The 16,394-nt window shown below is 31.8% G+C and overlaps 1 protein-coding gene across 4 annotated transcripts in view; it reads right to left on the bottom strand.

The window, feature by feature from the left end:
• SESTD1 (SEC14 and spectrin domain containing 1) overlaps positions 1-16,394 on the bottom strand; it is a 120,167-nt gene that overhangs the window by 67,763 nt on the left and 36,010 nt on the right. For all 4 annotated transcript variants that reach the window (XM_074302985.1, XM_074302986.1, XM_074302988.1 and 1 more), the window contains 2 exons: positions 11,388-11,467; positions 2,096-2,204 (listed from right to left, as the gene is read on the bottom strand). In XM_074302985.1, coding sequence (XP_074159086.1) covers positions 2,096-2,204; positions 11,388-11,442 — 164 coding nt within the window. In that variant the 5' untranslated portion in view covers positions 11,443-11,467. The remainder of the gene's footprint in view (positions 1-2,095; positions 2,205-11,387; positions 11,468-16,394) is intronic.

The following is a 16,394-nucleotide window of genomic DNA, read 5'->3' as shown; positions in this document are numbered from 1 at the left end:
AGACCCTCTGCATCTGATTTATGACCTCATCAACTAAAATTGTTTTCCGAAAAATGACTAATGATTTCTTATATGCCAAAACTAATGTTCTTTTCTTAATCTCATCTTTCTTAAATCTCCATAAAATTAGGTAATTTTGAACACCTTTTTCTTCTACTCATGACACTGTTCTTTACTGGTTCTCCTCCTACTTGCACAACCATTCCCACTCAAGCTTCTTTATTGAATTATAACCCAGCACTTCCCTCCCAGTTAAGGGTGGATGAGCTCTAAGGCTCTTTCCTGAGCTCACTTTTCATTTCTGTTTACACTCTTTTTTGGTGAATTCATTAGCTCATAAGTATTTATCATCTTATGAAGATTACTTCTAGATTCATATATTTAACCTGAGTCTCTCTCCTAAACTCCAGGATTGCATCATTAACTGCCTAATGGACATTTCTCATTAGATGTCCTTCCTATATGCTTTTCAAATTCAGCATGTCAAAAAGAAAAGTAATTATCCTTTTTCCCCAAACCTACTTCCCTTCTGAACTCTCCTACTCTGACCATTCTTTAGTCACCCAGGATCCTAATCTCAGTATCATCCTCATTCTTCACTTTCCCTTACCCATATCAGTTTTTAGGTCTACTCAAGTCTTTCCCTGCAACATCTCTTTCTTTCTCATGCATTTCCTCCTTTTTACTCAAACTACCATCACTATAGATACCACATCACCTCTATAAATAAGTATTGCAGTTACCTCCTTAGTTTTCCCATCTCAAGTCTTACTCCTTTTTAATCCATTCTCCATTCAGTTGACAAAGTGACATTCCTTTTTTTTTTTTTTTTCTTTTCCTAAGGCTGGGGTTAAGTGACTGGCCCAGGGTCACACAGCTAGGAAGTGTTAAGTGTCTGAGACCAGATTTGAACTTGGGTCCTCCTGAATTCAGGGCTGGTGCTCTATCCACTGCGCCACCTAGCTGCCCCCAAAGTGACATTCCTAAAGCACAGATTTGAACATGTCACTCCCCTGTTAAATAAAATCCAATAATTTCCAAATACTGTTAGAATTAAATAAGAAATCCCCTGTTAGGCATTTAAAAGGCTTTAGAAATTGGCTCCAAACATTTTTTCAGACCTTCTATACATTAATCTCCTTCACATATTCTATTATTCAACCAAACTGGCAGTCTTGCTGTTCCTTACACATTTTATTCCCTCTGAGTCTTTGGTCAGACTCACTGGGATCTAACCCTATTCTATGATTCCTTACTCTCTTCCTTGATATTTAAGCAATATGGTTCCTATTCTTCTTACTTCTATAATTCAGAATCTGCAGTTTCTTTCAAAAGTCAGTTCTAGTCCCACTTTTTTTAAATTAAGTCTATCCTGATGTTTCAAGCTGTCAGTGCTTCTCACTCAAAAAACTACCTTGTATTTGTTTGTACATGTATGCATTATGTATATATGTACTGTGTATGAGATATATAGTATCATGAGTTAAGTATAAATGAATGCATGTATGTATGTATGTGGTAATATGTAAACTCCTTGAAGGTAGGAACTGTTTTATTTCTGACTTCATATCACCAGCACTTAACACAGTACCTAGGAACAAGGAAGTTCTCAACTCTTAGGAATTTCACTTGCTAATTTTTCCTGTTTCTTAGAGATTATACCTTTTTCCTGAAGACAAAATAATATATTCTGAGTCAAAAATAATATTTTAAAATAATTGTGCATAATAACTCCTTATACCTTCAAGAATATCCCTGCAATATATTAAAAGAAGCATTCAATATATAATTAAACAGAAAAGGATAAGGAACATTCCTAAAAGAATAAAGAATCTTTATAAGTTATAGAATCTATGTTATAACTTCCCTAATAGAGCAAAAAACTCTTTTATAATATAAATTTAGCAATTCTTAATTGATCTGTTGTATAATTTGAGTTTTATTACAGTTTTTTCAAACCTTTAAATCACTAAGACACATTTTATCCTGCTAGAGAAAACAGGCAAGATCCTGGATTTACTTCAAAAATAAATTTATTTTATCAGTAAGTAAATAAATATACTAAAGTTGGAAAAAATGACACCTTTAAAGTCACCTTGGAATGCTGAGAAGATAGTCCAAAGTAACACTCAACTCATCCATATTTGTCTGTTCAAGGCATAATGGAATGGTCAGAATGAGGCCACTTCGTCTGTCCTTTCCTCCTGGAAAAAAAAAAATTTGCATGCTTTTAGTTTAATTGACACTATAATACTATGCAAATAATTTATATCTATAAACAAAAAAAGCAATTACATTTCCAATACGTTTTGATAGTTTTTCCCTCCTTTTTGGGGGTGGGGGGTGGGAGAAAGAATGGGTATGGTTATGAAGAACCCTCAACATAGGAACTACATCCCTCATGCAGATCAGCAGTTGCATACAGTTAAAGAGAATTGACTGGAAAGTGATTTACCTGTATTGAAACAATCAGTCAGAGGCCAGACTTGAATCCACATTATCACGTGGATTTCATGGCTGGCTCTCTATCTAGTACAACAATTTTTCATGGCAGCTTAGAAGAGTTTAAAAAATTTAAATACCTTTTGACAAAGCAAAAATGAGTCAACAACTGAAAGTACTAAAAAAAAAAAAAAAAAAAAAAAAAAAATATTAAATCCATTCCCTAATCATGTGGAAAAGAACTAGAAAACACCGTTTCCAAGAAATCAGGAAGTTTTTTTTTTTGCCATTTTGTCTTTAAATGTTCAGCTTCTAGTTTCTATTGCATACTGTAGGTAGGTATTTAATAACTGCCTTTTTTCAATTCAACTAACATTTACCATGTACCTATTATTTATAAGGCACTCTAAGAACTTCCAGTCTACTATGTACATATGTAAATAAATTTTAAGAAAGTGAAAATGGTGATAACTGGGAGTGGGATTAAAAAAAAAAAAAAGGTTTATATAAGAAATAGATTATTTTGAGAAAGCTAGAAATTCAATGAATGTAACTAATAAGAAAGGAATGCCTTCAAGAAATGGGCAACCATTATATGTGCCAAAATGTTTGTGGCAGCTCTTTTTGTTGTAGCTAGAAACTGGAAGATGAATGGATGTCCATCAGTTGGAGAATGGTTGGGTAAATTATGGTATATGAAGGTTATGGAATATTATTGCACTGTAAGAAATGAGCAGCAGGAGGAATATAGAGAGGCCTGGAGAGACTTAAATCAACTGTTGCTGAGTGAGATGAGCAGAACCAGAAGATCACTATACACTTCAACAACAATACTGTATGAGGATGTATTCTGATGGAAGTGGAAATCTTCAACATAAAGAAAAGCCAACTCACTTCCAGTTGATCAATGATGGACAGAGGTAGCTATACCCAGAGAAGAAACACTGGGAAGTGAATGTAAATTGTTAGCACTACTGTCTATCTACCCAAGTTACATGTACCTTCGGAATCTAATGCTTATTGTGCAACAAGAAAATGATATTCACACACATGTATTGTATCTAGGTTATATTGTAACACATGTAAAATGTATGGGATTGCCTGTCATCGGGGGGAGGGAATAGAGGGAGGAGGGGGGGATAATTTGGAAAAATGAATACAAGGGATAATATTATAAATATATATATATATATATATATATATATATATATATATATATATATATATATATAATTTAAAAAAATTTTTAAAAAAGGAACAAGCCAATTTGATTGTAAGAGTTCTTGGAGAGGAGTAATATGAAATGAAATAAAAAGTGGGGAGTGAAACTGTGAAGGACTTCAAACACTCTAGGGTATGGATTTTTAAAACTTTTTTCCTAGACTAAAGAATCTTTCAATCTGTCTTTTAAATGCCACAGTTCAGCTCTTCCTTCTTTAACTAATCCACTCTATTACTAAATTTAGACAAATATATGACCAAGAATATCTGTTGCTAAATTTTAATATACTTTGGGATGGATACACCCATAAAACTTTTATATCAATATCTAGGATATAAATTACAGATGAACAAATTGATCCCAGAATTAAATAAAGGAGAAAAGTAGTCTGGGATTTTTTTGGAAAACTTCAAAATTCCTTAACTGACCCCAACTTTTCACTAACATGATAGTTAAATAAATTAGAGTTCATACATCAATATAATGGAACATAAAAGCACAGTAAAATTGATGAATATAAAAATTTTAAAAAGCATAGAAATGTTTATTATAAACTGATACAGAATTAAGTAGGACCAGTAAAAACAATATGTAGAATGATTTTAAAAAAATTAAGTGGGAAGAACAACAAAACAAACAAAAACAAATGTGAAATTAAGAGGAAAAATGACTCCTGAGAAGATATACTGAGTTAACATATATCTATACAAGTTCTTATCTTTCTCTCTTCTAGTCCCCAGTAGAATAAAATAAATTCTTACAATATTCATTTCCAACAAAATTCATCCCCATATTAGCCATGTCTAAATATAATGTGTCTCATTCTTAATCTTCTTTCTAGCTAGTGTGGGTGGTTATGATTCATCTTCAGGTCTCTGGAATCCCAATTTGTCATTTCAATACTCAGAATTATAAAGTCTCTCAAAGTTGTTTTTCTTTATAATGTTGTCATTGTATAAATTATGCCTTTATTTTTGGTCACTTCAATCTACATTCTAGAGATTTTCCTAGTTTTTTCTGAAACAGTCCATTGCATCATTTCTAATGGAATAACATCCATCTACTACATTCATATATTACAGTATATACTACAGTAGGTTAAGCCATTCTCCAACAGGTAGACACTTTCTTATTCTCCATTTTGAGGTTACTTCTCACTTTCTTTGATTTCTTAGAGGTACAAATCTAGGAGGGGTTATGAATAGCTTACCAACTGTTCTTTTGTGCACAGCTACAAACTGCTTTCCAGAATGGATGGTATAAGCTCTATCAACAATGGACTGGTGTTTTTTCCTACTGTCCCTCCAACATTTTACAAATTTCTTCTTTTGTCATTTTTGCCAATCTGATGGATGTGAGGATTAATTTGCATTTATTTAATTATTGGCAATTTGAAACGTTTCTTCAATAGGGCTATTTGGTTAATATGAATTTCTTCCTTTGAAAACTGCCTTTTGATACTCTTTGATAATCTATTAGAATAATGTTTAGTATTATAAACTTGAATTAAATTCTCAAATATCTGGGATATGAAAACTTTATCAAAGAAGTTTGCTGCAAAAAATTTATACAGTAGAACAATTTGGAATTATGCCCAAAAGTCTATAAAACTATGCAACAGTGTTGCTACTGGGCTTGTATTCCAAAGAGATCATAAAAAAAGGAAAAAGACCCATGCATGCAAAAATGTTTGTAGAAGCTCTTTTTGTAGTATCAAGAAAATGGAAATTGAATGAATGTTCATCAACTGAGTATATGAATATAATGTAATATAACTGTTCTATAAGAAATGAAGAGCACGCTGATTTCAGAGAAGCCTGGAAACTGATGTTAAGTGAAATGAGCAGAACTAAGAGAGCATTGTACACAGTATTAATAATAATAAGATTATGTAATGATCAACTATGATAGACTTGGCTTTTCTCAACAATGTGATGATTCAAGGCAATTCCAATAGACTTGGGATGGAAAATGCCATCTGCATCCAGAGAGAAAATGATGGAGAGTGAATATAAATCAAAGCATGGTATTTTTATCTTTTTGTTGTTTGTTTTTGTTTTTTTTCCCTTTTGACCTGATTTTTCTTATACAACATGGTATTTTTACCTTTTTGTTGTTTGTTTTTTTCCCTTTTGGCCTGATTTTTCTTATATAACGTGACAAATATGGGAAAAAATTTAAAAGATTAGCACATATTTAACCTATATCAGATTTCTTGCTGTATTTGGCAGAGGGGAGGGGAAAAACTGGAAACAAAATCTACAAAAATTAATATTGAAAACTATCTTTACATGTATGTAGAAAATACTAGTGAGAAATATTAACAATAGATTTAAAAATAAATTTATCCAATTACCAACTTCCCCTTTAATTTTAACTGCATTTCTATATGCAAAAAAACTTTTCAATTCTACATAATTAAAATAATTCATTTTATTTTCTGAAATTTTCCTATTGCTTGTTTAGTTATGAATTCTTCCTCTATCATTGCATTTTTTTATATATGTCATCTTTTTATATATGTCATGCATCAATTTGGAGTTTTCTTGGTATAACGTATGAGACATTTGTCTATATTCATTTTCTGTCAAACTGTTTTCTGGTTTTCCCTGTAATTTTTGTCAAATATTAAATCCACAGTAATTGGAGATCTTTGGATCTATCAAACACTATAGTCCTGAGTTAAGACTGCTTCTGTACAATGTGTACTTAAACTGTTTTATTGATTAGTATTTTAATCTTTTAACGTAGTATCATTTTAATAACTGCTGCTATGTTGAAATAAGGTATTTTTCACTGTTACTTTTCCCCCCATCATTACTCTGGAGATTCTTAACCTATTTTTTTCCACATGAATTTATTATTTCTTTCTTTTTTTTTTTTTCCCTTTTTTTTGAGGCTGGGGTTAAGTGACTTGCCCAGGGTCACACAGCTAGGAAGTGTTAAGTGTCTGAGACCACATTTGAACTCGGTCGGGTCTTCCTGAATACAAGGCTGGTGCTATATCCACTGCGCCACCTAGCTGCCCCTATTTTTTTCCTGAAATAATAATTTATTGGTAGTTTGTACAGTATGGAACTGAATAAGTAAATTAATTTAGTAAGTAATGTCATTTTTATTATATTTCTCGATATAACCATGAACAATTAATATTTCTCCAATTGGTTAGGACTGACTTTATTTCTGCAATTTAAGTTTTATTCATAGTTATCAAAGGTATCTTAGACATATTCCCAAATATTCTATACCTCCTACAATTATTTTGAATGAAATTTCTCTTTCTACCTCTTGGATTTGATTGATACATACAAGAATGCCGATTAACATGTGGATTTATTTTTTACCCTGCAACACTCCTGGAGTTGTTTCAGTTAATTTTTGGTTGACTATTTAAGGTTTTCTAAGTAAACAATTATGTCATAAGCAAAAAGTGATAATTCAGTTTCCCATGTGCCTATATTTAGACCCTAAATTTCTCTCTTTTCTTACAGCAAAAATCAACAATTTTAGCACTACATTAAATAATAATGAGGGTTCTTATTGTTTTCCCTAATCTTACTGAAAGATCTTTTTTTCTCTTCTCTTAGGTATAACATTTGTGTTTGGATTTAGATAAATGTTATTTACCATATTCAGGAAAGATCCATTTGTTCTTGTGTGTTTAGTGTTTTTAATAGAAATAGACGTAGAATTTTGTCAAAAGCTTTCTCAGCATCTATTGATATAATCATGTGTTAAGTCCAAACTAACTCCCTGGAGGTCTCAGGATCAGCCAAAGTCAGGATAAGTAAAAGTCCGACTGGTCTTTAGGGGGAGAAGCAGGCAAACTGCCAAGAGTTTTACCAAAGATCTCTTCTGGATTGTGGAGTTCAGAATGTCCACCTTTCTCCTCCTAGTCCTGCCACCAAGTGAGACTCTGGCCTCTGTCACCCCACCCTCTAATCCTTGCCTATGATTAACTTAACCCCAAACATTGAGCCAGCACCAAGGATGAGAAGAGCCATTTTTCCAAACATATGTTATCTTATATTGAATAGGTAATTAGCCTCAAGTGCTCAGTTGTCTGATTCTAGAATACCTTTTAAGAGTTTCAGCCCTTTACAATCATGATTTTTGTAAATTGTATAAAATTATTTATGTTTATAAACTTATTTTTGTTGAATCATCTGTGCATTCCTAAAAAATTCCAATAGAATCATAGTGTATAATATTTCTAATATGTTGATGCAACCTATTTGCTAATATTTATTTTAATAATTTTGCATGGATATTTACCATGGATATTGGCCTATGACTTTTCTGTTTTGTCTTTTCCTGGTTTAAGAGTCAAGATCATATTTGCAATACAGGAATAGAATGGAAAGAGATCTTCCTTTCCCATGTAATATTGAAATCGATAGTCCTCAGAATATTTGATAAGATTCATTTGTAAATATATCCAGCCCTGAAATTTTATATCTTTAGAGGCTTATTTGAACAAAATAAAGAGAAGATTAATGAATTGGGCCTGCAACTTAAAAAGCTAGAAAAAGACAAAATTAAAAACCCCCAACCAAAAATTAAACTTGAAATACAAAAATTACAAGGAGAAATCAACAATATTGAAAGTAAAAAAACTATTGAATTAATAAATAAAACCAAGAATTGATTTTATGAAAAAGCCAATAAAATAGATAAACTTTTGGTAAATCTGATCAGAAAAAAGAAAGAGGAAAATCAAATTGTTAGTCTTACAAATGAAAAGGGGGATCTTTCCACCAATGAAGAGGAAATTAGAGAAATAATAAGGAGTTACTTTGCCCAACTTTATGCCAATAAATTTAATAACTTAAGTGAAATGGATGACTTTCTCCAAAAATACAGGCTTCCTAGATTAACAGAGGAGGAGACAAATTGCTTAAATAGTCCCATTTCAGAAAAAGAAATAGAACAAGCTATTAATCAACTCCCCAAGAAAAAATCCCCAGGACCAGATGGGATTTACATGTGAATTCTACCAAACATTTAAAGAACAATTAGCCCCAATGCTATATAAACTATTTGAAAAAATAGGGGATGAAGGAGTCCTACTAAACTCCTTTTATGACACAGACATGGTACTGATACCTAAACCAGGTCGATCGAAAACTGAGAAAGAAATTTATAGACCAATTTCCTTAATGAATATTGATGGTAAAATCTTAAATAAGATATTAGCAAAAAGACTTCAGAAAATCATCCCCAGGATAATACACTATGATCAAGTAGGATTTATACCAGGAATGCAGGGCTGGTTTAATATTAGGAAAACTATTAGTATAATTGACCATATTAATAATCAAATTAATAAAAACCATATAATCATCTCAATAGATGCAGAAAAAGCATTTGACAAAATCCAACATCCATTCCTACTAAAAACGCTTGAGAGTATAGGAATAAATGGACTATTCCTTAGAATAATCAGGAGCATATATTTACGACCGTCAGTAAGCATAATATGCAATAGAAATAAATACATCCAGCCCTGGAGAGTTTTTTCTTTGGGAGTACATTTCTTTCTTTTCAATTTTTTTTCTAAGACTGGGCTATTTAAATAGTCTATTTCTTCTTTTGTAAGTTTTCATCTAAGTTATCAATTTTGTTAGCAGGTATTTGGGCAAAAGTTTCTGATAATTTATTATATTTCCTTTTTCAGTTCTTTTGTTTTCTTCTTTTTAATACTTGAATGACATCAATGATGCTATTGCAAATAGAAAAACATAGAAGGCTGAATATACTTTTCCTTAAGACTTAATGTCTAAGTAAATCTCCCTTTGTTAAATATCAGACTTTTGACATTTCATTTCTTTAAAATATCAAACATAAATGACCAGAACATCTGTCTGAATTAGGTCTTCTTTACAACAGGACGTAACTGTATTTGAAACGTGTATTCTCCTTTCAACTTGTTAGTCATTATTTCAAACTCATATAAAACAAAAAGAAATAAAAAGGGAACTGGGATGGTAAGGAGAGAGTTTTACTGAGTTAAATACATAGAGGTGAAAAGCTAGAAGAAAAGAGCTTAAAAGAATTTGTGTACCCATGTAATACCAAAGTTCCATTCAATTCCATTCAAATACAAATGATGAGAATCAGAGGAAAAAGAAGTAGTATGGGGATCTGTGCCCTAAAAAGGAAAAAAAAAAAGTCTGATGCTGGCAATCAAAAGATACTTTTGGCCCTGGAGATCTGAGTTACTTCTTCTCTAAATACATTCCCTCTCAGAGACCTCATCACCTCCCTTGGATTCAATAATCACAGTATACATGATTCTAATATCTATATGTACAGCCTTCATCTTGTTCTTAAGCTCAAATCTCCATTGTCAACTGCCTTTTACACATTTACATATTTTCTATAAAGATCCCAAAACAAGTCATTATTTTTCCTTCAAAAATCACCAGTTTCTACTGTAGCTTCCTACTTCAGACACTCAAGTTTGCAAGCTCATAATTATCCTCAAGTTCTCATTCTGTCTCATTACAAAACCTCTGCTGTCTAACATTTAAAGATCTTCACAACCTAACTCTGACCTACCTTTTCAGATTCATGTATTGCTTTATTCTATCCAAACTATTTTCTTGATATTCTTAATATATGATATTTCAGCTTGCAGCCACATTTTTTCCCACATTATTATCCCTCACACCTGGAAAACATTCCCTTGTCACTTTCACCTTACAATATTCATTTTCTTTTCACATCTTAATTCAAATGCTGCTTCCTAAATGAGGCCTTTCTCTATTTCCCAAGCTACTGATACCTCACCATAAAACATGGTTGGTTATATGGATACATGTTATCATTCTCTAGAGTATACAAAATGAAAACTCCTTGAAGGCAGGGACTATTTCCTTGATGTCACTGTATCCACAGAATACATAGTCAGAGTATAACTCAAGGTCATGTCTGGGTGAGGGTGGTGAAAAGAATACATTAGTTAAATGCAATAGTTAACTTAAATGTCAAGATAGTTTTCATTCCTCCTAAGCAACATCTGACAATTTCTCCAATTCCTGATAATACAGAATTAACATTAATGGAATTCTTAGATTGAATCCAAAAACAAGATTATGAAATTGCATAATTTTTACAAGATAACAGCAGATAGCACCAAGCTTCTATGATATTGTTATCAAGCTATATTAACAAGTCATTTTTATTTCCTAATTAAAAGTAAAGATTCCTTGTTAGGAGTTTAAGGATATTTCTTTTGTGAGGTATATCATCCAACTAAAGAATTAACTAATCAGACTCAAAATCCTAAAATGAAAATAGTGAAAATCCTTAAATGAAAATAATGTAATTAATGTTTTATAACTCTCCTGTGTGTTCAAACTTCCTCTACTGGAAGGCAAAGGAAGATAATGATACTATTAAAACTACATTACAAAATCAAGTATTTGGATGCCAATCAGTCAATTATTCTTGGACTGTATTTTATAAAAGAAGTAAAAAAACAGGATACCAAATTATAGAACAGAATAAAAAACTGGCCTACCAAAAATAATAGTTTGGCTCCCACAAATTTTCATTCAGATTAAAAGATTTCTTACAAGATACCTTTGAAAAAGATTCTTATGCAAAACTAAACTACATTTCTGTGAAACACTAGAGAAATAAAATCCAAATAGTTAACCTGAGTTGAAAGACCAAATAATAGCTATAAAACATCAGGCTGAAAAGGAAAAAAACATACCAGAAAGGAAGGCTAATTTTTTCTTCAGAATGGGTAATATTACTGTAGCTTCCATTATACTTCAATTAACTTCTTCACTTCTGAAAAGAAAAGAAGATGAATATTAAAAACATGAAAACTACTTAGTCATCAAAAAATTTACTGCTTTATTGCCAAATAAGGCAGTCCATTTGCTTTTATAAACATTGTTTTACTTTGAGATCAATGTTTTAGTTACACTCTTTTTTGAGCTGCAGATACTACAAGAAATGCTCTTGCTATTTAGCTTTTCTTCTATTCAAAGTGGGAAATCACACTCCTATCACTCTTCACTTCTCACTCTTAACATTGTCCCATCCTAGATCTAAGGCCTATTAGATTAAACAGTCCTGTCTTTTCAGTAATCCAGGAAAAAGTCTAATAAAGATCCTCACATTCAAGTATTAGGGACTATATTTATTACCCACCCAGAAAGGTCTTTTAAAAGTATGACAAGTATGAAAGTCATTTCAACAAACTTTTATCAGAGATGTTGAGGATGCGAGAGAAAATAAAAGATAAATAAGGTACATTCCTTGTCCAAAAAATATTTATATTTAGTAGAGGGAGATACGCCACCAATATTTAAAATACAAATTAAAATATTTTAAACACAGAAGTTATTCCTGGAAATTTTCTACAGTCTGCTTACACAGTCTTACTGCTCTTTAGATCACATACAATTTTGATTCTTCTGAGATCCTGATATTCCATGATTTGTAGCATCTAATAGTATCATTAGGAAGATATTAGAGATTAAAAGATGTAAATAACTTGGGGCTTGGGAATTTATATAAAGTAATTTTCCATTATGCCTTTTTATTTTCATTAGTTAAAAAATTTAACATGTTTACATAAAAATATTTTTCAAAGGGATGTTAATATTAAAAATGAATATGATTTTGTCACATAGAAACCAGCTGGATCTCTTCCTCCTCCTGAATTCTCAACTACACCTGGGATGCTCATCTTAGATATATAGGTCAATGGACTAACTCACCAAGCTATCTATTCAATTATATGGCAAATTCTGGGCAAAGAACATATCCTAGTGCTCAAAAGAACTTATATAAAAGAATCATAAAGGATGTGTACGATCAGAAACTGTGAACTAGTCACATATCAATAGTAGAATAATAGATGAACTGACTGCTGAACTGGAGCCTACAAACTATTGAAAGAATCAGAAATGAATGAATGAACAAACAAATGAACAAACAAACAAACAGACCAGAAAGTCACCAGAATGTTAGGTAGATGCTCTATGCAAGATTTAAAGGCAGACAAAAATTGCACAATATAATACATGCTATATCAATAGATCAATGTATGTGTATGTATATGCTTATATACCTATACCTAAACACATATATTATTGCATATTTATATACACACAAATATGGATATGAGTGTATGTATATACATATAGACCCATATGGGTACTTACATATATATACTTCTTCCAATCTCTCACTTCAGTCTCTCACTCTTCACTGCCTTTTTCTCCCCTGCTGACAAATAATACTATGCCCTCATAACGTGGGCTCTGGAATAGCATAAATTATAACCTTTCCCTTCCCTTTTACTCAGTACAACTTTTTCTTATCCATGACATCCACAAATTCTTCAAAGGAATTCAACCCAATATGCTGGGGAATTCTCCTCTAATTTTTTTGATACAATCTGGAAGAGAATAAAAGCTATCCTGTTATTTCTCACACCCATCAAATGAGAATGTTACAACAATCTCTGTTGTGCATTTCTTTAAGATATCTTTTATGTCTTTCTTGTGCATATGTGCACATACTTTAGCAGATTTCACTCTATGCTCACTAGACATCTCTCCAGGGCTATTAGGTGGTGCAGTGGATAAAGCAGTCAGTCTACAGTTAGGAAGATCTGAATTCAAATCTGGTCTCAGACCATCGGTATGGTCCTAGGAAAGTCATGATTTATATCAATTCCTCATCTGTAAAATGAGGATGCACTGGAGAAGAAAATGGCAAAAACACTTCAGCCAAGAAAACCTCATGGATGAAGTCCATGGGGTCATGTAGAGTCAAATATGACCAAATGATGCATCTCTCCATTGCCCTTTGGCTGATTCTTGTTTTTTATTTTAAAAGTCATTTACTTCAATGCTCACATTTTTTTGTTTTGTTTTCTTTATTTCAAGAGAAAAATCTGGAACAATTTAAAATATTATTCTTTTTCAAATTTAATCCAACTTGCTGGGTTAATAGTGTTTCAAGGTAACTGCCCATCAGCATTGTTTGTCCAAGATATATAGATAGATAGATAAATAAATATACATCTATCTATCTATCTATCTATCTATCTATCTATCTATCTATCTGTTCTAAAAGGCTAACTCAAATGTCTAACTACATATGGTCTAGGTATTAAATATTCTATATATATTTTGATTTTCCAATGTAGACTGATAACCTGAATAATTATAAATGACTACGGATGAGTTTTGCCATACTGTAATCAGTACAATGTTGGACATAGGAGAACTGCAAAACTTCATAATCTATAGAAAATCTTTATATAACAATTATAAACTAATTTTTTTGGTTTATGACACCCTGTTTTATGTCTTGCATGGGAGTAATAATCAAAATGCCAATGAATAAAATAATTTCTGCTTAACCTTTCAAAAAAGATATTTTCATGATTTTAACACATGGAAACCATTTAGAATTAGAAAACCTAGATTCAAATATCAGCCCTATTATTTATTGAGTGACTCTGGGCAAGTCACAAACACTCTGAGTCCCAAAACAAGGCAATGGAATTAGATGACTTCTAAGGTCTCTGTTTATTAGAAATCTGTAATATTATAATCTTATTGAAAGAGAGTTGTAGAAGGCAGCCTGGTGGTATAGTGGAGCAAGCCACTTGACTTTGTAGTCAAGAAGAGCTGACTTCAAATCCTACCTCAGCCATTTACTAGTTGTATGAAAGTAGTCACTTAACCCTCTCAGCCTCAGTTTCCTCACCTTTAAAAAGATGAGGACAAACAAAAAGGACCTACTCATCAGAGAGTTGTGGTAAAGATCAAAATAGATAAAATATGTAAAATATCTAACAAAATTTTCTAAATTTAAGTGCAATATAAATTCAAGCTAATATTATTATTGCTTTACTCAAAACAATTGTTAAAATAATTGTCAAGTAATAAGCATGGTGGTATTTTGCATGCTATATATCTTGCAAGTAATTATGTATCTGGCAACAAGTGGTATACTGCTGGAAAACATGTTCAAAAGCTCATTTGTTGTCTTATATTTTCAGCAAGAATCATAAAATCATATATTTAGAGCTCTTGGTCTTTAATTCTTAAAGACTCTAATTCAAGTCTTTCATTTTACAAGGGAGGAAAATGAGGTTCAGAAAAGCTCTATGTGACAGAATCATGATTTGATCATAGGTCCTCTGATCCCAAATTCATAGTTGTTTCCTTTCATAGTGCATTGTCTCTTGCATGTATAGGTTATTCTCACAAAGATTTTATAGTGATAAGAAACACGGCAGATGGGATAGGAGCTGGGTCAATCATCATTCAATGATATCAGCTTTCATATCTGTCATTCATTCAATATCACTACGTGAATTAATCATAAATGTGTTGAGTCAAGCACAGAGGATACAAGAACATATATAAAACAGTCATTGAGTTCACAAATTTTGCATTCTGGAGGCAAGAAAGAAATATGGACCCATATAAATACCAAGAAACAAATATACATATGCATACAACACATATACAAATAGATCTATATATATGTATGTGTGTGTATACACACACAAATGCAAATATGATAATTTGGAGAAAGGGCACTAGTAAGTGAAGTAAAGATTGTCTTTATATAAAAGGTTATAAAATATAACCTGAGTTGTGTTTTGAAGGAAATAGAGAATCCAAGTCAATAAATCAATATGCATTTATTAAGCACTATGTGCTAGGCAACATACAAAATTCTGAGGATACAAAGAGAGGCAAAAAAAATAATCATCATTATCATTCCAAGAAGTGAAGAAAAAGTATTCAAGAAATAACCAGTGCAAAGGTTGAACATCATGAAATCTTAGGGAATGTCAAGTAGACCCATATGAATGGATGATATGTATAGAGGGCAGTAATGTATAAAAGGAATGGAAATGTAAGAAAATGCCAAATTGTGAAAAGATTTAAATACCAGACAGTGGGATTTATGTTTGATCCCAGATGTAATATAGAGCCATTGGAGAGTGTTAATGACATCATCAGATCTTTACTTGAGGAAGATCACTATGATGGTTGTGTAGAGGACAGACTGACTAAAGAAGCAATACATTTTTGAGGAAAAGATATTCAAAAGAAGTATTTGGCAAGAATCTAGGCAAGAGAGGATGAGGCTGATGTCTATGTGAGTAGAGTGAAGGGGACATATGTAGAAGAAGCTATGGAATGTAAAAAGGCAAAAAATATGGAATCTGTTCAGATACAGTGCATGAGTCAAAATGAGGAATTGAGAATGACATCAAAGTTGTAAGACTAGATACCTAGAAGAAAGATGTTCCCCTTGATAATAAGAGGTAAGACTGAAAAAGAGGTGAATAGGAGGCAGAAAAATATATTAAAATGAGTTTTGTTTTAGACATTGAAAATTTGCCTAATGGGCAGTTAGAAAAAAATGTTCAGTTGATGAAACAGGACCAGAGTTCAGGAGAAAAAGTAAGATTGGATCAATTCTGGGAGTTACCTGCAAAAAATGATCATTGGACCTAAAGAATAGAGATCCTCAACTTTATATACATATATATATATATATATATATATATATACACACATATGTACATTATATAGAAAGTACACATACACACACATATGTATATTATATAGAAAGCATGTAAGTATAGAAAGAAAAAAGCAAGATTGCCATGTAAGTAACCCCCAAATATTTAAGGACAACTAACATGTACCCCAAAGTCTTCTATTTT

This window comes from Sminthopsis crassicaudata, chromosome 3 (assembly GCF_048593235.1).
Source record: "Sminthopsis crassicaudata isolate SCR6 chromosome 3, ASM4859323v1, whole genome shotgun sequence".
Lineage (NCBI taxonomy): Eukaryota > Metazoa > Chordata > Mammalia > Dasyuromorphia > Dasyuridae > Sminthopsis > Sminthopsis crassicaudata.
Note: the sequence above shows the minus strand (reverse complement) of the source record. Positions and strands in the feature narration are given on the sequence as shown.